At 37.6% G+C, this 23283-nt stretch overlaps 1 protein-coding gene across 2 annotated transcripts; it reads left to right on the top strand.

The window, feature by feature from the left end:
• The first annotated feature begins 2120 nt into the window (after positions 1-2120).
• LOC132644899 (uncharacterized) lies at positions 2121-22637 on the top strand. Of its 2 annotated transcripts, XM_060361561.1 has the most exons (20): positions 2121-2334; positions 3164-3468; positions 3567-3684; positions 3866-3948; positions 6422-6639; positions 6738-6840; positions 7677-7759; positions 7947-8159; positions 8696-9052; positions 9355-9526; positions 10276-10467; positions 12395-12604; positions 12696-12788; positions 12998-13212; positions 13363-13911; positions 13996-14076; positions 14193-14278; positions 18588-19328; positions 21832-21985; positions 22127-22637. In XM_060361561.1, exons 1-20 carry the CDS (start codon positions 2220-2222, stop codon positions 22209-22211), a joined length of 4173 nt encoding a protein of 1390 aa, XP_060217544.1. In that variant the 5' UTR covers positions 2121-2219; the 3' UTR covers positions 22212-22637. The 2 variants fall into 2 exon arrangements, with proteins under 2 accessions (XP_060217544.1, XP_060217545.1); XM_060361562.1 differs by lacking the exons at positions 6738-6840; positions 7677-7759.
• The last annotated feature ends 646 nt before the right edge of the window (positions 22638-23283 follow it).

The raw sequence follows: 23283 nt of genomic DNA, 5'->3' as shown, positions 1-23283 counted from the left end.
TTTTTGACAATCAGGAAAAAATATAAAGAGAGTGTAGTCCATTCGCGATGACGTGGCAAATAGACTAATTAAAAGGTGACATGTAGCATGGGGTCCAAAAGAATTGGGCAACCCATCACTTTAAAAATAAATCAATGAAGAAACCTAACCCAACCCATCACTTTAAGAATGGACACGTGGCAACTTTTATTAAGAAACCCAACCAACCACTTAAAAAACCCGTACCTGACCCAAAACCCAACACGGGTCCGACCCATTTCCCTCTTAATTTTTCACCCACCACCCTCTGCTGCCACACACCACCTTCTAGTTCATTCTCCTATTCACCACCGTGTTCCTCCATAAAACCATCACGAAAGCACTATGTTTTTTCATTGAACAACCACGAATCACCCTTAAAGTGCAATTGTCGAATACCGGAGATTTTGCACGCCCATGTACAACTCCGTTAATAAACCAACAAAAATGAGGAAACGCCATTAGAGGGGAGTGGGGAATTCAGCTACTGCCATGGTGCTGCAAACTTTTTAGCCCGAATTAAAAACTCCCATCAGCAAAAATGGAGAAAATCTAATGCTCAACTACCATTCTCCTATTCGTCACTGTTTGTTGCTACACATGAACAATGCGTTTTCTAACTGGGTTTTGCCTAATTTCCTACTGGGTGTCACTAAATTTGATCAAAGATTCCTTTTTTCCAACTGGGTTTTGCCCAATTTCCAACTGGGTGTCTCTAAATTTGATCAAAATTCCATTTTTTTCAACTGGGTTTTGCTTAATTTCCAAATGGGGGTCTCTCAGTTTGAACAGAGTTTCCATTTTCCTAAGTGGGTTTTGCTCAATTTTCAACTGGGTCTCTCTCAATTTGATCAAAAATTCCATTTTCTCAACTGGGTTTTGCAGAATTTCCAACTGGGTCATAGTCAATTTGATCAAAAATCCTATTTTCCCAACTGAGTATCTCTAGATTTGACCCAAAAAAAAAGAAGCTCTTGTTCCTCTTCCATACAACGAACCCATTCATTGAATGCATGTGGGAAGAATATCAGTTTATGTTTTTTTTTATGGATTTTTTGATTTAAAGAAGAAGAAATTGGGTGTCTTTATTCTTGATGTAAGGAATTTGTGGGTTTCTAAAGTTGAGAGAGTGAAAAGGAGAAGAGAGACACCAATTGAATCACCCTTAAAAGTTATTCTTACCACAAAATTTTGAGGCTTCACCAATGAAAAAATAGATGCGGATGATGATGAGTTCCACCACCGTCGCACAATGGCGATAGCACGAAATCATGGTAACGAGGGAGGGTGTGGTTCGGTTTTCATTGGTTGCGGTTCCACCACCAACGCTGACCACCGTCCTTATCCCTTTCTGTTGGCCGGAAATAGAAACCATCGTGTTTTAATTTGGAATAGGATGGAACGGGTTTTGGGTCGGGTATGATTTTTTTTTTAAAGTGATGGGTTGGGTTGGGCAGCCCAATGAAGAAGAAGACCCAAAAAAAAAAAAGGAAAATTGGGCAAAAAAAGCCTCTCACGCGCCTGTGATGTGTGCATTACACACATTTTGCCATGTCAGCAAAAAGTATTCAATATGTATAAATTTGAAGTAGCTTAGGTATCAAATTGGAACAAGCTTAGATTTAGGTAGCCATGAGGAAAATGTGGCAAAGTTTAGAGGGCTATTTATGACTTTGCCTATATTTTATGGGGCACACTTTTAGTTAAGGCATAACTAAAAGTATTATAAGGCGAAATTTTTCCTTAAGGCATAATTAAAAGTTTGCCTTGAAAAGTAAAAAAAATAAAATTTATGTCTCAAAGCAAAGTCTGCCCCCTCCGGCATAACTTTAGTTTTTCCTTAAGAATTGTATGCCGGATCCGGCATACACTCCCCTCAGCCCTGCCTTGCGAAATTATTTTTTTATTTTATGCCTGAGCGGGGATTCGAACCTAGAACCTTAAGTATTCAAGCGAAGGGCAAAACTTAAAGAACATAAATATGAGGGACAAAATTTAAAGACCACCCTTTTAATCCGTGCAAAAAAATGATTCTGAAGTGATTATGGTCGGTAAGAGGCCCGCGAGCTTTCAAACGGGCCGTCAAACTTTTCAAAACACTACTAGCCCAATTGGCCATTAACATTTGAACGCTGCCGCAAGGGAACATCTCCAGTGCATTGCCGACTGAGTGTTAGTAGTAGTGAGACGGAGCTGCAACTATGGCGGAGCAAAGCCGCTGTCGCCTCCAGAGAGGGCAATACCTTGGCGAAATATCTGCCCTCTGCTTTCTACACCTTCCTCCACACTTCTCTCAACTTCCTTTTCTTCTTGCTGGTTCGTTCTCTTTCCTTCCCCTACATCCTTAATTTTGTTGAGAATAAATTTGAGTAAATAAAGTGTACTCTCTCTAAAAGGTTAAGCTTTTAGATGAGATGATCACACACTTCAACATGGTATCAGATTAGACAGTGGTCCTGGAATCGAATCTTAATGCCACCCATTATCAAAAAGAATTTCCAGCAGCTTGACCCGTAAAAAAAAAAAAATCAGGCCTGCACGTGAGGGAACTGTTGAGAATGTAATTAAGTAAATAAAGTGTAGCTTTTAAATGAGATGGTCACACACTTCAATGATTTATTTCTTCTGAAATGGCATACATGTTCAGTCTTGTTGACATATGTGATGTTTTAGTTAAGCAACATGCCCCTTCTCACATGCTAGCTTGATTTTTATTCTTCGGGTGGCTGTGACATTTGAACATATAAATTTTGTGCCACTTTTAGATTAGACGGTACACAATTCAATATGGTATCACAAATTTATCTGCTTTTGTGCTTGCCATTGCAAACTGCCACACTTTGTTCTTCTTTAATTCTCCCTTCATGTTTCGCTTTTACAGAGTCAAACTATGGAAACTTTGATCAACATTCTAAAGTGTATTTTTTCATCAAATTAATATGAGAAAGGTTGCAACTTGATGTACTTCTTGTATAGTTTTCGAATATCTAAATTTTAAATATTTAAGTTGAGCTAATCCAATTTCGTTTCGAAGCTCAAGTCAAATTTACTCTCGAGAAGCGAAATATGATAACTAATTTGGGACGGAGGGAGTACTATATTTCTACTGAAATGGTTCTAAGCATACAATTAATGGTTTCCACAGGAACTGGTTCACAAATTCTCGTCTATGATTTGACGATTGGGAAATTGATAAGATCATTTGATGTCTTCGACGGAATTCGCGTGCATGGAGTTTCTTTGCAGGCATTTAATAAACATTTGTCAGATTCACATGTTACTTTCAGGATTGCAGTCTATGGTGAGAGGAGAGTTAAACTTTTCAGCTTGCAAATTCAAAAGGTTTCTAATTCCCAAACTGAGCAACAAGCATGTTTCCACCTGACCTTAAGTCTCGTGCTCTTGTTACCTAAGTTTTCTCACTGGGTTTTGGACGTTAGCTTTTTGAAGGTAAACTTTTTCCTTATTTATGAAATAGGTGCCTCCCGTGGCTTCTCCTTAAAGTTGTGGGATTTATTCTTATTATGATACTTAACATGTGGTGTTAGTGGGATGGTGCTACTCCAAACAATAGTGGTGATTGTCTTGCCATAGGATGCAGTGACAATTCTGTACATATCTGGGATATGTTGAGATGTTCTCTGCTTTCCAGAGTAGGATGCTCAGGTTGGTTTGTTAATTATCATCTTTTCAATTTCATTGTTTTTGAACGCTAATTGGTTGTTGCAGATAAAGCAATGCATACAAGAGACAGTGCTAGCTGTTCTATTGTTAATTAGGAGACTTATTTCAACTGCAGATACCAGGTTTTCATGCTTTTAACTTTTCCTCTTAATCTCATTTTTAGAAAGGTGTTTATTGTATTCCATGAGGATTTGGGGCGATGATGTTGGATCTCTCCGCGTGGCATCTGGCACTATCTTTAACGAGGTACCAGGATTTGGTTATACCTTTTCCCATGCCCTATCTTATCATATTGCCTTGTTCCAGTATTTTGTCCAAACCTAGGTGTATCTTGATACATTGCGTAGATGTTCATTTGTGTCAGAACCTGATAATTTTAACCCTAATTTTATCTGTAGATAACTTAAATAATCAATCGATATAGTGTCAAATGCTAAAGTAGTTGGGGGTCGGCTAGATGAATTATTTGTCCATTCTGTTTCATTTAGGCCTATTTTTGTTCCAATATTAGATTATTTGTCTTTAAAGGCAAAGGGATTCTCTTAAACTAGATTTTCTATAAATCTAACTTATTCCCACGCTGACATACAAGAACAAAAAAACTCTTGACAATTACCAGACATAATGTAAGCGTAACAACAACAACAGATTCTTAGTCTGAACTAGTTGATGTCGTTTATATAGGTCCTTTACTTCTATTGTGTTATATTTCTTTTTTTTTCCCTTCTTAAATCTACATATTCAGGAGATTATTGGTCTTTTGAGACAATTCCCTCCCCAAATGATTTGAGGTTTACCTGCTTGCACCTAATATTTCCTAGCGGTCAATGAGGTGGGTGCAAACCATGGAGTGAGGTTTGAATCTCAATTCTCAGTAGAAACCAAAAACCTTCGATGAAGTTTTTTCATTTTCTTAAGCCTTGCTGGACAAATTACCCGATATCCGTGCTGGTGGGAGGTAGCAGTTACCTGGTGGAATAATCAAGGTTCATGCAAGGTGTCCCGAATAGCACTGTTATTAAAAAAGGAAGTGATTTGAGGTTTATCTAATCATTTTCTGTCACTCATCTGATTATTGCTCATTTGCACCTACAAACCAATGCATATGAAGGCCCTACATGGGATATGTTTAAATAATTTCAGGTGACCACCTCTCATCTAATCCTTGTGTGTGCTATTGCACTCCCGTCTCTTTGTGTCACCTACAATCATCTTAATGTCATACTTATGGGTCAGCGCATATGGAAGTTCAAATAGAAATGGCCAAAGCGCTATTTGCATACACAATTTGTTGTGATCATTTTCTAATCTTGTTCAACCTTGTATGACCGTGCTTCCATCTTAACATTTTTATTTCTTTGACATTCATCTCGTGGATATATTGGGCCTTACCGATCCAACATTCTATCTTACATAACATGGTTGATCTCACAACTATACTATGGAACTTGCCTTATACTTTCTTAGGTATCATTCTATGGCATATCAGTCCCATAACACTCCTCTATTTCAACAATTTTGTTCTAATTCTATCTATCACATTTTCATATATCATGCCATCCTCCTAGAAAACTAAGCCTAGATATCTGAATTATTGGCATTTAGGCACCACCATCCTGTCTTATTTCATTTGTCTTGTCTCCACTTATGCACTTCACTTGTATGTATATTTTGCGACTGCATATTTTATCCTAAAACCTTTACTTGGCCCTTTTCCACAGTTCCGATTTTTGACTTACTCCCTCACTCATAAGACGCGTGGTTAACATTGTTCCAGTGTTATCAAAAGCGAAAAGCGCAAAGCGCAAAAAAGCTCTAAGTTCAGCTGGGGGCCTGGGGCTTTAAGCGCAAAGCACAAATAAAGTGTGGGCTTTAATGAAAAAAGGCGCAATGGTGCAAAAATACAAATATATATATATATATATATATATATATATATATATATATATATATGTTTAGTCCAAGACGAATAATAATAAGCATGAATAACAAATATATGGACAAAGAAATTGTAAAAACATTACGATAAAGAGAAATACCAATTATCTAGTGTCATGTCTTCAAGAGAGGCTCACTGGCAAGGAAAAGTATGTCTTAGGGCCTTGATGATGACACTGAAGCGCACATAAAGCGAGGCGAAGCGCTCAACATGTTTTGAGCCTCGCTTTAGGGCTTAAACGCGCTTAAAGCGCGCCTTTGACAACACTGCATTGTTCTGCTCTCAGAAAAGCTGAATGCACACTATTTAGAAGTTTATTTTTTAATTTTTGTATGAACGAGAAATCTGTCTGGGGCTAACCCTTAGGACCTACTCTTCTCCATTTTAATTACCCGGCTTAGTTTGCATGGCTCCAACCTGTGACCTAAGTCACAACTCCCTCAACCTTTTCCATTTGAACTAAGCCTTGGGGTTTACTCTTTTTCCACTACTTAGACTGTTCTCATGGAAAACTTTTTTTTTTTTTGGGGATATTTTTGCATACTATAAACAGATTTTATGGTTTTTTCCCTTCAGTTTGGCTGAATTTGGTTTAATAACTGAAGATATGCTCTATAGCCTGTATGAGTCTCTTGTGGCTACAGTTTCTAGCAGAACAAAATTATCACCTAATCGTTTTGTAAAATGGTTCTGTTCAATGTGGTAACGCCTTTTCTGTGCTCCTCGATATCTGCATATGTCCTCAGCTGGCGCTTTATTTTCTTGATCTGGGTTTGGCAGGTTCTTGTTTGGAAAGTGGGTCGTAAAGCTGATCCTGATGTTATTGGAAGTCCTACCGAAGACCTTTTAAATTTGACCAGTTGCAAGGATCTCCAGCTTCCTTATCAGCAATATGAAGCCATAAATATATGTAAACTAACTGGACATGAAGGTTCAATTTTCCGCCTTGCATGGTCTGCCGATGGATTTAAACTAGTATCTGTATCTGATGATCGCAGGTTCATATTTTTCTTACTTGTGACACCTATGTATATATTGAGTCATAGAATCATTTAGTCAGCGATTTAGGTGGTTTATTTTGTTCTTGTTAACACAGTGCTCGTATCTGGACTTTTGATGCTGATGGTCCGAACCACGTGGTTGACTCTGTCTTTTTTGGTCACAGTGCTAGAATTTGGGACTGCTGTATATTTGACTCCGTAAGTTCATGAAAGTACTTTGTAATTCACTTACACAGCATAGGGGAATATGCTTTTGAGCATGCTACTGTACTGCAGCAGTGCAGCTGCAGATGTTAAAAGTAACTCTGCAACCTTATAATAAAAGCTTTATAAATTGCCTAAAGCATTGGTATGGCTGGGGTTGACAGGGGAATTTTTCAAGTCAGCTCGAAAAACCTGTCTGGTGTCTCACATTCAAAATGGGGAATTTATGATGAGGATAGATGGATAAGCTTGTAAAAAGCGAAGAGGTGAAGATAGGGAAGATTGTTCGGGTTTTGGTTAAACTTCTTTTCCACTATGAAATCACATTTTATGTAGCTTGAAAAGTCCACAGTGATGTGATTGTTTAGAGCTGCTGCATTTTCCGATCACACAAGAATATCAGTATGAATATGGATTCTTTCGAACCTTTGACTTTATTTTTATACTTGGAGAACAATCTAACAAGCATGAAATAACCAAAAGCCTACCTGTAATGACGTGTAGAACCCTGTCATTGCAAGCCAAAATCTTGTATTTTCACATCGATAATGATTACAATGTAGCTCATAGGGTACTTTAGAAAGTCAAGAGTGCCCAACCACTGTTTTTTGTGAATTTAATGCCACAAGTCGTTTTACTCTATCAGAAGGTTCTGGGCCCTTCATGAGGGATTTATGTGTTGATGATTCTATGTGGCAACTTTTATTGTAGAACTGTAACTTGTGATGGTTCATTAAGAATTTGTGCATTCCTTTCCTTCAAATGCGGGACATGTGAGGATCGCTTCTAAGTATTTGGCTTTGTCTGCCTATATATGGGACTCTGCTTAGTTAATCATAACGGCTGGCGAGGATTGCACATGTCGTGTATGGGGAATGGATGGCACACAACTTTCAAGAATCAAAGAGCATGTGTAAGTAAAAGGAAAGGTTCATAATGGAAATGACTTTTTGATTATATTATTTTACCAACTAAATAATTATTTCTCCTTTTTTATTTAAGTGACTTTATGTTCTGTTGTGTATTATTTTCTTGCCTTTTACAGCTTAGAATATACTGGTCTTATGATATAAATACGATATTACATTTTATTGGTACAGTGGAAGAGGGATCTGGCGATGTCTCTACGATCCTGATACAGCACTCCTTGTGACTGCGGGATTTGATTCTGCAATAAAAGTACACCGTCTGCAAGTATCGTTTTCTAATGGGTCAGCAGGAGGTATTGTGGAAGTACAAGACTCAACTGTCCAAAAGGAGGAATTTGCTCTTTATATTCCAAATTTTAGAGAGCATTTTGGTGTCATGAACAGGTATAGCTAATGTTACAATTTCTCTGTGATGATTTAAAGTTCATTTTGTCTTCCTGTATTTGTAGCAACTGGCCACTGAAATTCATCTTGTTTATCCCTAGAGTTCGGTGTCCTGTGTGGGAGGGGGAAGGTTAAGTGATTAAGTTAAATGAGTAAGCCTTGCGTTTGTAAATTCAAATCCCGTTAGAGACAAAAATGTTAGGTGATTTCTTCCAATCTGCTTAAAGCTTGGTGGCAGGGTACCTGATACTTGTCCTGGTGGAAGGATGCAAATATCCAGTGAAATAGTCTAGGTAAGTGCAAGCTGATCGGAAACCAGTGTTGTGGAAAAATCTTTGGGCCTGCATGTGTAATTTTTTTTTAAGGGGTACTTATAAAAAACAAGTTGCATTTTTTCAGGGAATTTCTCTTATATTGCTCATGCAACGAATCCTGTCTTAGTTCTGCACAACTTATTTGTTTGCACTTAAGTACATGATTTCTAAGTGCTTATTAACTGATCATTTGGCTTTATCTAATTTCTTTTTTTCACGCAGCAAAAGCGAATATGTAAGATGCTTGCGTTTTTCTCGGGAAGATTCTCTTTATGTTGCCACAAACAATGGATATGTTTACCATGCTGAACTATATGATGCTGAGGATGTGAAATGGACTGAACTGCTCCATATTGGGGAGGAAGGACCAATAATTTGCATGGATTTGTTGTCACACTGTTCTAAAGTTACTAAAGATGTTGAAAATTGGGTTGCTGTTGGCAATGGTAAAGGTACTATGATGATCGCCAAAGTTGTTGGTGATGTCCTGAATCCTAGAGTTGAACTCACTTCTACATGGTCAGCTGAACCAGAGAGGCAACTACTTGGAACTTATTGGTGCAAATCTTTGGGACCAATGTAAGTTATGATGATGCCAGAAGTCATAATGATTTCGTGACATTAAATAGAAGATTGATTAACATTTTATAAGTCTATCTTGACGACTTCCTGTTGACTTTTGGCAAATAAGATCTTTGCTTTCAGTGCTACCTTTCAGTACCATTAGTATGCTATTGGCTTACAGAGACACACACACCCACCCACCTACAAACACACAGTTTTCATAAAATCTGCATCGATTTGGTTGAATATATCAGGGATTTTATCCTTTACGGTCTGATCTGGTAAAAGCCATATATTCTGATGACCTTATCCTGTAGGTTTCTCTTCACTTCTGATCCTAGAGGCACTTTGAAATTATGGAGGCTGTTCAACCCTTTGCCCTCTGTTTCTCACGATGTCATGAGAAGGTGTTCTGTATCTTTAATAGCAGAATTCCGCTCATGCTTTGGAATGCGGATAATGTGCTTGGATGCATCAGTAGAGAATGAGGTCAATACCCTTTACAGTTTATGGATTGTGCAACTTAGCCAAGTCTTCCTTCTCTCTTTTTCTATCTATGGCTTCAAAATTGTTTTCTTTCTCTGTATCTTCAAACTTTTTTTGGGTATTACTTCCCCTTTCTCGAAATGCCTATCTTACTTCCCTTTTGGATTTTTCCAAAATGTTGTTCATTTTCCTTAAATAAAAAATGAAAAGCTCTAATGCATTTTAAATACCACCAAAAATTTTACAGGACTTTTTCAATTCTTTTTTGTGATGACCGTGGTTTCCGGGCCAACTTGCGCGCTATCCTTAATTTTATGACACAAAGGCCAAAGTTTGACCCGCAGGTTTCTCAACAAACATTAAACAAATCATATTATCAACTCTTGTCATAATATTCGTGCCAAGTCAAAAAAAGACTAGCAAATTGAACAGAGTAAGCTAGAAACCATGCATATAGCTGCTCACTGTGTTGTGTGTGCCTCGTACAATCAATTAGTATCCTTAAAGTAGTTTGTTTACACTGAACAAATTAAATTGTCCCAAATAATTCTTGAATTACTCTGGTATGTGATTCTTAAGATGAAGTTCCTCCATCCATATTGAGTCAAATATGTTATGTCTCCTTTTCTAGCTCTGCAAGACAATATTATCTTGACTTTGTCTGTTTCAAGTTTGAACAAAACAACCCATCACCATGAAATATCATTTACTTAAGTAAGTTTCAAATTCATAATCTATTTCCTTTTTTGTAGGTTCTAGTATGTGGTGACATTCGTGGTAATCTTTTGTTATTTCCATTGCAAAGAGACACTCTATTTAGTATGTCTACAGCTTCCGAAATAAATATAAGCCCCCTCAGTAACTTCAGAGGAGCTCATGGAATATCAACTGTGTGTAGCATCTCCATTGCTAGTTTTAGTCCTACACAACTTGAAATTCATTCGGTAAGACTTTGGATGCTTACTCAGTTCTACTAGTTTTTTTTGAAATGGTTATTCATTTTCATGTTGTTTTTGATATGCTTGTCCCTATCTGACTTTTTGTCTTGTTTTCCTCTCTTGAGCCGAGGGTCTTTCGGAAACAGCCTCCCTACCTTTCAAGGTGGGGGTTAGGTCTGCGTACACTCTACCCTCCCCAGACCCCACAGTGTGGGATTCTACTGGGCTTGTTGTTGTTGGTTATTCATTTCAACTAGTTACTTACTACTCCCTCCGGATCAAAAAGAGTGTCCACTTAGCTATTTGCACACCCCTTAAGAAAATACTAACTCCTAGACAAAGAGAGGTAATTTGACTAAACTTCCCCTAATTAAATAGGTATTGGGATTTGATCACATAACACTTAATAGGGGAAAATCTGGAAAAACAAGATTTATTCTTTCTTGATTTGATGAGTGGACACTCTTTTTGACTCAAGGAAAAAATGCTAAGTGGACACTCTTTTAGATCCAGAGGGAGTATCATTAAGCAAATTCCTGCTTGGGTTTGAGGTGATCTTTTTGTTCTCTCTTCGTGATTTGTTGAGTTTAAGGATCTGTGATATTTCATTTTCAGGCCTTTTATGCTGTTTTATATGATAAAGCTTTCAAAGACTGTATTCGAATTAAGTGTAAAATGACAAAAAATTTGTACTAAGTCACGGAACATCTTTAAATAAATATACAAATGGAGGTTTGACCTTTTATTAGTCCCTGTAGCTGTTAACCTCAAAAGATATCTTTTTGTCATTACTTTTAAGTTCTACAGACAGAATCCCTGCATTATAACATTGGCCAAAAGTACATTTGAAAGTCTCTAACCACACATCTTCCTGATTAATTGCTTACGTGTTTGATCAAGAGCTTAAAAAGTTAGCCTTAAGTGAGCTTTCTCCTTGTGCTTCTTCAAAGATTCTTGATTAATTGCTATATGATTTATATTTACATTTAATTCCTTTTATGTGATATTTTTATTCAGACTGCAGTTTAAGAAGAGATACCGCTAAAATGAAGAGAAAAATCAGAAGTAAAATTGTTCTGTATTTGGTGCCCTTATCATTAAACCAAAATAAAAAGGAAAGAAATAGAGAGGAACTTAAAGAAGAAGAAAACGAAAAGGATGCTGACAGTTTCCCTAGAAATAAGAGTTCTTTTACATGTCTAATAAAGTTTTAAAAGGTAATTTTTCACGTGTGCTGAGAAGTTTTGTCGAATTTCAATTTTTATGAAGTAGAGAAGCCTAAGTTTAAAGATGATAAATGAATAAATGTCTAAACTAGATTTTATAAGTTTTACATCAGAAGCCTTTTCCATTGGAGTTTGTTTATATATCCCTTAGAGACTTATTACCATAGTGGTTTACAAAAATGACGAAAAGAACATATCAAGTTAGTCCTTGTGTGTTAAAGAAAGTAAAAAAGAAAAAAAAAATCAAGTTCGTCTTTGTGTGTTAAATATCCTGTCATCTTTTTTGTCCATTATAAATTTTCAGAATCGCCATCATATGAGTCTATACTAGAGCATAAACATCTACTTCAACATAAAGTAAGAAAGTTAAGTTGAATGGGGATAGCGGATAGGTTCAACAGAAATGAATAAACTCAGTTTATGAAATAAATAAGCACATTTTCTGTTTCTTGTGATATTTCTGTAATATTACAATTCAATATTTGTCCATGACTTATCTTTTGTCTACCAAAAAAGGAGGAAGGAAGAAAAATGACCCTTTTTTCAGTTTCTATTACTAAATAGAACATACAATCAAATTCTTACATACAAATATGCCACTAATAGTAGGAATTTCTTGGATTCATTGCCTGAAAGTACTTGAGGCAAACATGTGATTGTGTTGTCCAATGCAGTAGCTTTTCTCTTTTGTTCTTTATTTTCTTCAGACTGGAGGAGATGGGTGCATATGCTACTTTGAACATGATAGAAGTCGTCATAACTTGGAATTCGTAGGGATCAAGCAAGTGAAAGAGCTAAGTACAGTACAGTCAGTCTTCACTGATGCTGACCAAGAAGACTGTTTACCTAGCGGCAGCTGTGCGATAGGATTTTCTTCATCAGACTTTATCATATGGAATTTAATTTCTGAGACAAAGGTGTTGTCTCTCTTGCCTATTCGGTCAATATCTTGTCCCTCCCTTTCTCCTTATGTTCCACATCATAAAGATCTTACATATGCTGGAATAGGTTTTGCAAGTAACTTGTGGTGGATGGAGGCGTCCTCATTCTTATTTTCTTGGTGATATACCAGAGATGAAAAATTGCTTTGCCTATGTCAAGGTATAATCTTTTCCAAATCTATCAGTTTCCTATTCCACGATGATTTAGAGTATAGGAAGTGATCATACTGGCAAAAGCAGGTTTAGTCCAGAATGCTTAGGGAAGTAGAAATGCGCGACTTGTATAAGTAGTTATTAGCTGTCCTCAGAATAATAATTCTTCTAATCATTGGATTGATACCTGACCACTCCGTAGCTCTTTCTTTGCAGGATGGTATCATTTATGTTCATAGACACTGGGTGACCACTAGTGAGAGGGTGATGTATCCCAAAAATTTTCATTTGCAATTCCATGGCAGGGAGATACATACCTTATGTTTTATCTCGCAAGATTCATCGTGCAGTCTAAATGAAAGACATGATACTTTTTCTGAGATGATTTGGGTTGCAACAGGGTGTGAAGATGGCACTGTGAGATTGACAAGGTAAGATGCCATTTCCGATTTTTTGAATCATTTATTTTATCCTGGGTCACAAATTTGTCTATTTTTATTTTGTTTAAACCATTTCCACACCTAATTGAGCTTCCTTGTATTAATCTTGTCGTCTGCGCATTTTCTTTGCTGATGTCTCAGATATGCTGCAGAAATTGAGAATTGGTCGACTTCCAAACTGCTTGGTGAACATGTTGGTGGATCAGCTGTGAGATCTATATTCTTTGTCTCGAGGCTACATAGAATGGTGCTGGATGCAAATGACATACCTGAGAGTGTTAACAGTGAAAATTGGTTCTTAGAGGACTCAGAGGATTGTTCTTTACTAATATCAGTAGGTGCAAAAAGGGTAGTAACTGCTTGGAAACAAAAAAGTAAGGTGAGAATAAGGGAAGGAACACTTGACACAGAGTGCAACATTAAAAATGATTTACATTTTGATGGTTCATTATCATCTGCACCTTTCCTGTCCACATCTTTCCAGTGGCTTTCTACTGATATGCCAACCAGAGAAAGAAATCATGGAAAACAACAAAACAATAAAAAAGTTAGTGGAACACTCGAAAATGGCGGATCATTTTCCTCAGAAGACAAGAGAAGCTATTCAGAACCATGCGTTCCAGATATATTTGAAAATGATTGGAGATATCTCGCAGTTACTGCTTTTTTTGTTCAAGTTGCAGGCACCAGGTCAGTAAATCAACAGTGATCACCATCATTTTCTCTCAAATTAGGTGAATATGATCAATTGCCTCCTGTTTATTTCATCTGCAGGTGTTCAGTGTGTTTCGTAGTTGTTGCATGTTCGGACGCCACAGTTACACTACGAGCTCTTTTAGTACCCTATCGACTCTGGTATGTATGCACATTATCTCATCATGTCCTAATAACAACCCTCGTATTCCCTTCTGAAGAGAACATGCTGCTCTCTTGTTTCTGACTTGGTTGCTTGTTTCCAATAACTATTTCAGGTTTGATGTTGCTTTGCTGACACCTTTGTCATCTCCAGTACTTGCTTTGCGGCATATTGTTGTTCCTACACGTCCCCCAGTTCAAGGTTGAATTATTACTTAGGTTTAGTTGATTAACAACTCTTCTCAAACTTTGTCTGTGACTCTGTGTAGGATCTATAGGTTCAGATTGCTTTTTGAGCATAGTAAGTTCCCAAATGTATTTCAACAAAGATCCAGTAATCACATTCAAATTCTCCATTAATTAATTCAAACCAGGAATTTAAATAAAAACCTTACAGCTACTTATATAGACAAAGCTAGACGTGAGCACAATGGCACCACCAGCCTTCTTAATCTTGTTCTCAGTGTCTCTTAGATGAGCTTGGCCTTCACCAACACAGGCTGGGACAATGGCATACACTCTTGCCCAAGATCTATGGGAGTAACTGAAATGGGAAGTTCAAAGTTAAATTGCTGCTAAATATAGAAAATTGTCATTTTCGAATAGAATAAAAATAAATGTGTCATGTAAAATGGCACAGAGGGAGTAAGATATAAGACGGGCTCTCTGTTATTATAATATTATTGACACAACTACTGTTCATATCATGCTTCAGAAACTATTCCTTCCTTCTGCATTTTTTGTTTGTTATTGTTTTAGTGATGTTTTATTTTGGGTTTTGTTCAAACCTTCAACTCTTAGAACAGCTCTCTTTGCTTCTATATTTGATCTTTGACACATCACACATTGAAGATCTGAGGGAGGTGATGAAGTAGCTTATATGTAGTACCAGAAAAAGAAGGGGGGGGGGGGGGGGGGCTTTATCTGGTGTAAAAGAGAGAATAGCTACTACTTTTTGAGTGGGGTCCATCATATGCATTTGTTCATGGTAGACAAGATAATATAGCTAAAACGATTAGAGAAATAAGGTGTATTTCGCAGAATTAGTGTAGATGGGAGTAGAGATATGTATGGACGTGGATCTACATGTGAGACCTAGGCACGTGCCAGGGGTACCAACTAAGAAAGAGCGACATCCTCTGTACTAAATGACTATTAGCATTTTTGGCTAAACTTCTAAAATCAGCTAATTTTGGCAAGTGCCTTTTTCAAAAGTACCGTTGGTGAGAAGCAATTTGTGTTTTTCAATTAGCGTTGGCTAATTAATTTGAAAAGCACTTTTGAATGGCAAATAGTGTTTGACCAAGCTTTTAAAAAGTGCTTTAAAGTGTATTTTTTCTGAAGTGCTTTTCAAAAAAGTACTATTGGGGAAAAACTACTTTTTTAGCTTCTAGAAAACAACTTCTGCTACTCCCCAAAAACACTAATTTCTCCTAAAAGCTTGGCCAAACACCTCAATAACAACAACATACCCAGTGAAATACCACAAAGTGGGGTTTGGGTAGGGTAGAAAGTGCGCAGACCTTACCCTACCTTGGGAGGTAGAGAGGTTGTTTCCGGTAGACCCTTGGCACAAGGACAAACACCTCAACTTTTTAAAATAAGCAATTTTGGCCTCCCAAAAGCTTGGCCAAATAGACTATATATATAGAAGACATGCTTAGGCTTCATAGAGTTTTCTCCTTGAGCACTAGATAGAGAGATGAGCTTTTCCACCTTTTCATAAAATAAAATAGAGAGAGATGCGAGCAGACGGCCTAGCAAGTAGGGCCACAGAGATTAAAGGCACCAGGACAAGCAATTTTAGCTTCCTTTAGAGCGATCATGATCACAGCTTCTGTAGAAACATGTCAACATATTACACTTGTGCATTTTAATATCTATACAGGGTATATTCTCGATATGTTCTGCCAAAAGGAGAGGAGAGGGGGATGGGGAAATTTCTTATTTAGAAGTAGTAATAGAGAAATAAAGAACAACGGTGCTGTGTCATTTATGTCTATGAGAAAAATATGCAATTCAATATCTTCAAAATAAAAATATTTTCCTGAATTACAAATGCGAAAAAACTTAAGGAAGAAAATGTGTGAGGAATTACACTTGCAATATTAAATTAGACATTCTGGTAAAGCAAAAAAGATCTTTGAGTATGAAGTCTTGCCAAAGGAATTGAATACGATTAACAAAATGAGGAAAATTTCTCAAGAGATCAGTAAGTTTTTATGTCGATTCTGTGTTCTTTCGACATAATGGTATTGGCACTTAGAAGTTGTCAGCCTTCTGAGATTTTGAAAAGCCTTCTGAGATTTTGAAAAGACGTCTACTGGTATTATTGGAACAACTGCAACTAGTAGATTCCATCTTGTTTCAAATGGGATTTGGAGAGAATTGGTGGAAGTGAATCTATTTTTGCATTTCTTCAGTGAGATTTTTTGTGTCGGTGAATAGTAACCGATGCGATTTTTTTGGCAGCTCGAGGGATTTGAGACAAGGGGATCCTCTATCACCGATGTTGTTTATTTTGGTTATGGAAGCTCTGAGCAGGCTGATGGATAGAGCTGTCCTGGGGGGATACCTGAAGGGTTTTGATGCAGCGCTTGGGGGTGTAGGGACAATATTGGTGTCTCACCTATTGTTCGCGGATGATACCTTGGTTTTTTGTGATGCAGTTGAGACCCAGTTGGACTATTTAGGCCAAGTTTTTATTTGGTTTCAGGCGGTATTAGGACTTAAAATTAATTTGAGGAAGTGTGAGATTATCCCTGTTGGGGAGGTGAATAACATTGGGTCGCTTGCTCGTGTCTTGAATTGCAGGGTTGGAGCTCTGCCGACTACATACCTCGGAGTACCAGTAGGTGCCTCGAACAAGGATCTTATGGTGTGAAATCCGGTTGTTCAGAGGGTCGAGAAGAGACTAGCAGGGTGGCAGAAAAGATATTTGTCCAAGGGTGGGAAGGAAGTGCTTATTAAGAGCACATTATCGAGTATTCCCACTTACTACTTGTCTTTATTTCTTGCTCCAACTTCGGTCACTAATAAGTTGGAAAAGATTTAGAGAGATTTCCTTTGGGATGCGGCGGATGGGACTAGGAGGTTTCATTTGGTGCGGTGGGACATTGTCACATCTCCTAAAAAATGGGGAGGCCTAGGAGTTAAGAATTTAAGAGTCTTTAATAAGGCTTTATTGGGCAAAATGGATTTGGAGGTTCGGGGTGGAGGTACAAGCTTTGTGGAGGGGGGTGATTGTTGACAAATATGGGATTGTGGAAGGGGGCTAGAAAACTAGAGATACCGTTTTGCCTTTTGGTTGTGGTTTGTGGAGAAATATCATGAAGGGATGGGATAATTTTGTGAAAAATATATCATTCAAGGTCAGAGATGGGAGGAGGGTATATTTTTGGGGCTTGCCAAAGAGATTTGACAATTCAACAGATTACGGGGACTCAAAGTGGAGAGACTTTTTGGGATTTGAGATTTAGAAGGGATTTTCAAGATTGGGAAGTGGACGAGTTTCAAAGATTGATAGATTTGCTTCATCGGCAAGTCAATCGGGTGGATAATCCCGATGTGTGGTGGTGGACCCGGGGAAATAATGGAGTGTTCTCGGTGAAATCTTTTTAGGAAAAACTTTTGGTTAGGGACGAAGTTGCTTTCCCATGTAATGCAATATGAGTTCCAAGTGTGCCGAGGAAGGTGTGTTTCTTCACTTGGCTAGCCACTAGAGGAGTGATTGACGGCGGAAAATCTTAGAAAGAGGAAGGTTGTTTGCGTCAGTCGGTGCTACATGTGCAAGGAGACGGGGAGGACGTGGACCATCTTCTTCTACATTGTAGGTTTACCATGAGATTGTGGTGGGACATGTTTGGGTGGTTCAACACTTCTTGGGCTATGCCAAGAACTGTGAAAGAGTTGATGGTCAGTTGGAAGAGAGAGAAGGAGGAAAAGATGAAGGGCTTGGAATGTGGTTCCTCCTGCATTGATGTGGGTAGTTTGGAATGAGAGAAACAAGAGAGCTTTTGAAGGAATAGAGTCAAGTTTTTCTCAGTTGAGTAGTCGTCTCCGCTCCCTTATTTTTCTTTTGGTGTAATCAGAAAGTTCCTAGTTGTATAGAGGATTGGGTGGAGTTTGTAGAGAATCATATTTTGTAGATTCTTTATCTTTTGGTATATCCCTTGTATACGGTTGGTTTTTTGGCCATGTTTATGAATGAAAATACCTTTTACTTGATCAAAAAAAAAAGTATTACCTTTATGTTGTCACAATGTTGGATTGATTCTTCTTTCCTTATATAGGAACACATTGTTTACTTCTTTCTTTATAGGTGACAAAACAAGCCTCTAGTTAGTTTTCTCAGGTTGTGGTTTACAGGTGTTTACTTGCATTAATATTCTTGTAAAGAAGTCATATACAGTTTGTGTTCCTTTTTATGTGATTAGAGGTTGGTGGTAATACCTGTGTCTCGTACAGCTTTCTTTCGTTCTTTTAATCTGATTGAAATCTTGATTTTGCAGGCAATATTCAGTTTGGAAATCGGTATATTATTATTAGTGGATCTACTGATGGATGTATTGCCATTTGGGATCTTACTGATCATGTTGAAAATTTTATGCGGCAATTATCAGCATTTCAACTCGGAAAAGGTCTAGACAGTCAGAGAAGGCCACGTACCGGTAGAGGAAGCCAAGGTGGACGGCAGTGGAGATTGTTGCGCAGTCAAGTTTCTAATAAAATAACAGGTGATGAACAATTGTCGGAAGTTCCTGTTCTAAAGGGAAAGCCAGATAATGGTTTTTGTGCAACTACTGTCCCGGGAACTGACAAAAATGTGCAAGATCATGCTTTGGGAGGGAATTCCCATTCGGTAGAGAACACAGATGTAGTTTCTCCAGACACCTCCACTGGCATTAAGGAAGTATTACAGAAAGCATGTCCCTTGCATGTCTTCAAAGATGTTCACCAATCGGGGGTCAACTGTCTTCATGTTTCGGACATAAATGGTCCTGAAGTTTCTGATCGAAGGTCTACATTTTATGTTTTGAGTGGGGGCGACGACCAATCACTTAACTGTCTTAGATTAGATTTCGCTCTGACATCGATGGGGCAGAGTTCTGAAAGTTCAACTTTGGAGCAAAATAGCACCACCGCATCACAGAATGTAGGGGGTGATGTTCATAATTATCAAGTGGGAAATCATGATATTAAATTTATGTTGCATGATAAAATCACCTCAGCTCACAGCTCTGCGGTCAAAGGTATACATTCTGATTTAGTTTTCATTAAAATGTGCATACTTGTCTTTTATTTTCTTTTTATTTTTTGGGTCGTTATATTTCATTGTGTCATTTAGCTGCAACAGAAAGCGCTAGCTGTTTACCTTTCATGGTAGATTCTCAGGTGCTATGGCCCAGAACTATTTAATAAGTATAATAACTATAGAAGAGGGTTAGTGTAACTTACACTCCAATTTGGCCTTTAACATGAAGGTTCGCAAAAAGAATCATCTCCTAAATTCTTGCTTTAGTGTTGGGGTGTCCAACTTGTATACAAGCCAGAGTTTATTTTTCTATTACATCTTTACAAAGTAGAGTCTGCACCATGTGTGTCAAATCTGATCTTGTGTAGCTCAGTTTTTTTCTTATTTCACATCCTGCTCCCCTTGGTGTCAAGTTTCTATCAGCCCTTTGTTTTGAATTGATTCCTGTGTCATGTTTTTTTTTTTTTTTACCCCTGAAAAAGGTAACAACTGGTATATAGGAGAAATCAACACCAGGGTTGTTTCTGGAGGGTAATAACAAACTCCACCAAAAAAAAAGGAGCCAAGAGGGGCTAGACAGAGAGCTAATCAGCTATCTCATTACAATTTGCTTATCAGTTCTATAAGGTCCCATGTATCCTTCAAAAGATAATGTTTGCACCAAAAAAAGAAGAGACGAAGACAGTTCATCCTAATTAAGTGGATGGAGTTGCTAGAATCTTCGAAGAGTCTTGAATTTCTTTCCTTCCAGGCAACCCATCAGATGCAGGCTGGGATGATTAGCCACCAATTTTCCTGTCCATTTCTTTTGCCAATCCCCTTCCAACTGCTTAGAAGTTCCAAAGTGGTCTTGGGCATAACCCAATTTACTCCTAAGATACAAAAGAACATGTGCCACAGATTTGCAGTTATCTTACAATGAATGGAAAGATGATCATTGTTCTCCACATCTAGTTCACACAGTATTCATCATGAGCAAATCTGTAAACCTCTTCTTTGTAGATTGTCTTGAGTCAGGCATGCTTTGTTTCACCACTGGCCAGGCAATTCAAAACCATTCAAATTTGGCTTCATCCACCCATTTTGAATTAGATAATGTCGTGAGCTTTTATTAAATTCTAAGTAAGTTCATTTGGCTCTATATGCCACTAGAAATCTATATTTCTGTTTATACCTATTAAATGAGTACTCACAAAATTATATCAATATTTTCCTTATCAAAATGAGTATTCTTATAAAGCTTTATTGTCTAGATTGACAAACCCCTGTTTCATTTTTTACGAACATCCATTCTGGGGAACTGGAAAGCAAGAGATAATGATTCTGAAAAGAGAAGTAATTGGGAAAAATACTTGAAGCTCTTTCTGGCCTTATCCAACCTTATGTATATTCTTACTCGTTACTTCCCTTAGGATCATTCCTTGTGTCCATCCAAATGTTCGAGCTACTTAGCTTTTTTAATCAACCTCATTTTGAAACGTTGTAATGCACAACTTATTCTTTCCGACCCATCAAATGCCTACTCTTCTTGAGCTTCCTGAAATTCCGCCAGCATCTTTTCGCTCTCCTATAAACCCCATCCATTAAAGAATTAAACCCAGAGAAAAAAGTTTGTTATTCCTAGGGCTATCATCTGGAAAATTGTTGCCTGGGCTCCTGATAACTATTGCTAATGATGTGGATTGGTGGCTAGTAATCCAGACTTTTCACTCTGATTTCGAGCTGGTTGTACATGATTTGACTTGAGATTGCAGAGAGCTAAAGTTGGTGCTAGGCCTTCTTTCTTTTTCTTTTTTTCCTGGACATGGAAGATTATTGAATTTGCAGTTGTTATGTAAATGATGATAGAAATAGCTGCCAAAACTGCGTGAAGGAATTTCAGTGAGTTCATCCTTACTGGAGCAGCCTATACCAAGAAGGTGTATTGTTTGACAAGTAAAAAAGGGTACCCTTGCCTATGAAGGCTAAACCTAGTTTATGCACTGAGAAAGATCTATTTGCGGGAAAATCTATCATGCAAAAACGGCCCCTTCTCCTTACGTTTCCTGTGCCTTACCTCATTCCTTTACAAATTCTGATGCAACTTATCCTTTTGGAGCTCATGTAACAGACTACTGAAGCCTCCAAATTAAGCCAACACAAATCCATTCCGAGTAAAAAAGTTGAAAATAAGTTTTGTTTTTGTGGTATTTAACAGAGTTTTTTGTAAAATGCAAAAAGTACGTGTACTTTTAAACCCTGTCTATAGTTATTCTATCTCCCATTCTTTATGCATTGCCCACACTCATAAGACACCAATTATTACTGGGAATAGTCAGTTTGAGGCTTTGAGCTGTCTCACTTTTTCTCTTGGGGGTCGCCCTACTACCATATTCTCCATCTGTATGCTCTTTACCCATTGATAACTATCAGAGTTTTTTGTTATGTCAAATGACAATGATAAAATCATCATTTGCACGTAAGGATTGACCTGCACCTGATGTTAGTCTTGTTCTCTGCAGGTGTTTGGACAGATGGTCGTTGGGTATTTTCTACTGGTCTTGATCAGCGCATCAGGTGTTGGCATCTAGAACAGCAAGGCAAACTAACTGAGCACAAACTTATGGTTGTTAGTGTACCAGAGCCTGAGGCATTGGATGCTAGGGCCTGTGGAAGGTGGGTAATCCTTTCTTTCATGCTTTACTGTTGGTTTTCTTATTTAATCTCCCATTCTTCACTTCTGAAAACCAACCTCCTCCACCTCTCTTTCCTTTGCTTTAAAATATTCTTTAATAAGACCGCCTGCATGTCTTACAGGAATCGTTATCAGATTGCAGTCGCTGGGAGGGGAATGCAAATGTTTGATTTCATCGCACCTGATGACATGGAGGGTGGAAATTAAGATTTTTCTCCATTGTATATCACATTTTGAGGAATGCAAAGTGGGCGAGGTTTCTCCGTTTTGAGTAAGAAGTGTGAAATACTGTAGCATATGTTATGACATGCAAGGAAATTCTTATTCTTTTAGAATGTATCATTAATATTTGGTACTTGCTTAGGCATTCAGAAGGTGAATTATATGAGGTACCAACAATTAGTTAAATACTTGACCCAAGAAAATAATCTTGTATGTTTAGTTATTAGGTAGCTTTTGCAGGCCAAGAAAACACTAGTGGTTAGTGAGATACCCGAGAATTTGTAAAATATCCTGAGGCATCTTAAAAGGTACTTTTGATGTATCTTTCACATAGCATTGTAATGGTGGTATTACTGCTTCCGCAGTTCATTATATCTTATTCTATCTTATCTGTTCATTTCATCTGCTTGACATATAATGCTTTTCTTGTCTATGCACATCCAATTACTTCGATGTTATCATTGGATAAATTTTCTGATCTTGTTGAATGCTCTCATGTTGTGCGGATATTCTTAGAATTTTTATTTCGTTCTGTTGGTTTCCTGTTCCATCATTGGGCTGATATGTGGGATTTATCGTGTAATTTTCAGCTGTACTTGTAATGTTGTTGATAGCTAGCTCCGATCTTTAATTAATGCTTCATTCTTTGATTAGACTCGAGGGGCATATGCAGTTAACTAAACTAAAAACTTTCTAAAACTATTATGTCAATGAATCTGAGAGAAGTAATTAGACATTTTAAAATGAATTGAGTTATTTCGCCTCTGAATTCTACTAGGACACGCAATAACTTCTAATGTCGTAGAATCACAATTTCTATGGTTATAATTCAAATTACTTATTTTATTCCAAGATAGTAACATCTCAGAAATTATGTTGTAGTATGTTTTTAGTCAGTTGATATTTCGCATTAAGAGTTAAAAAAAAAAAAAAAAAAGGCAGCCCAGTGCACTAAGCTCTCGTTATGCGCGGGATCTAGGGAAGGGCCAGATCACAAGGGTCTATTGTACACAACCTTATCCTGCATTTTTGCAACAAGGCTGTTTTCGTGGCTTGA

Source organism: Lycium barbarum, chromosome 6 (genome assembly GCF_019175385.1).
Source record: "Lycium barbarum isolate Lr01 chromosome 6, ASM1917538v2, whole genome shotgun sequence".
NCBI lineage: Eukaryota > Viridiplantae > Streptophyta > Magnoliopsida > Solanales > Solanaceae > Lycium > Lycium barbarum.
The sequence above is the reverse complement of the archived record's forward strand: the minus strand, read 5'-3'. Positions and strand labels throughout refer to the sequence as shown.

Excerpts from the sequence above, each read along its gene's own strand:
- LOC132644899 (XM_060361561.1), top strand. The coding sequence starts at position 2,220 with ATGGCGGAGCAAAGCCGCTGTCGCCTCCAGAGAGGGCAATACCTTGGC. Across the intron at positions 3,949-6,421 it reads CTGGCACTATCTTTAACGAG|GTTCTTGTTTGGAAAGTGGG; the intron begins GTACCAGGATTT and ends TGGGTTTGGCAG. Across the intron at positions 14,077-14,192 it reads TTAGTACCCTATCGACTCTG|GTTTGATGTTGCTTTGCTGA; the intron begins GTATGTATGCAC and ends TAACTATTTCAG.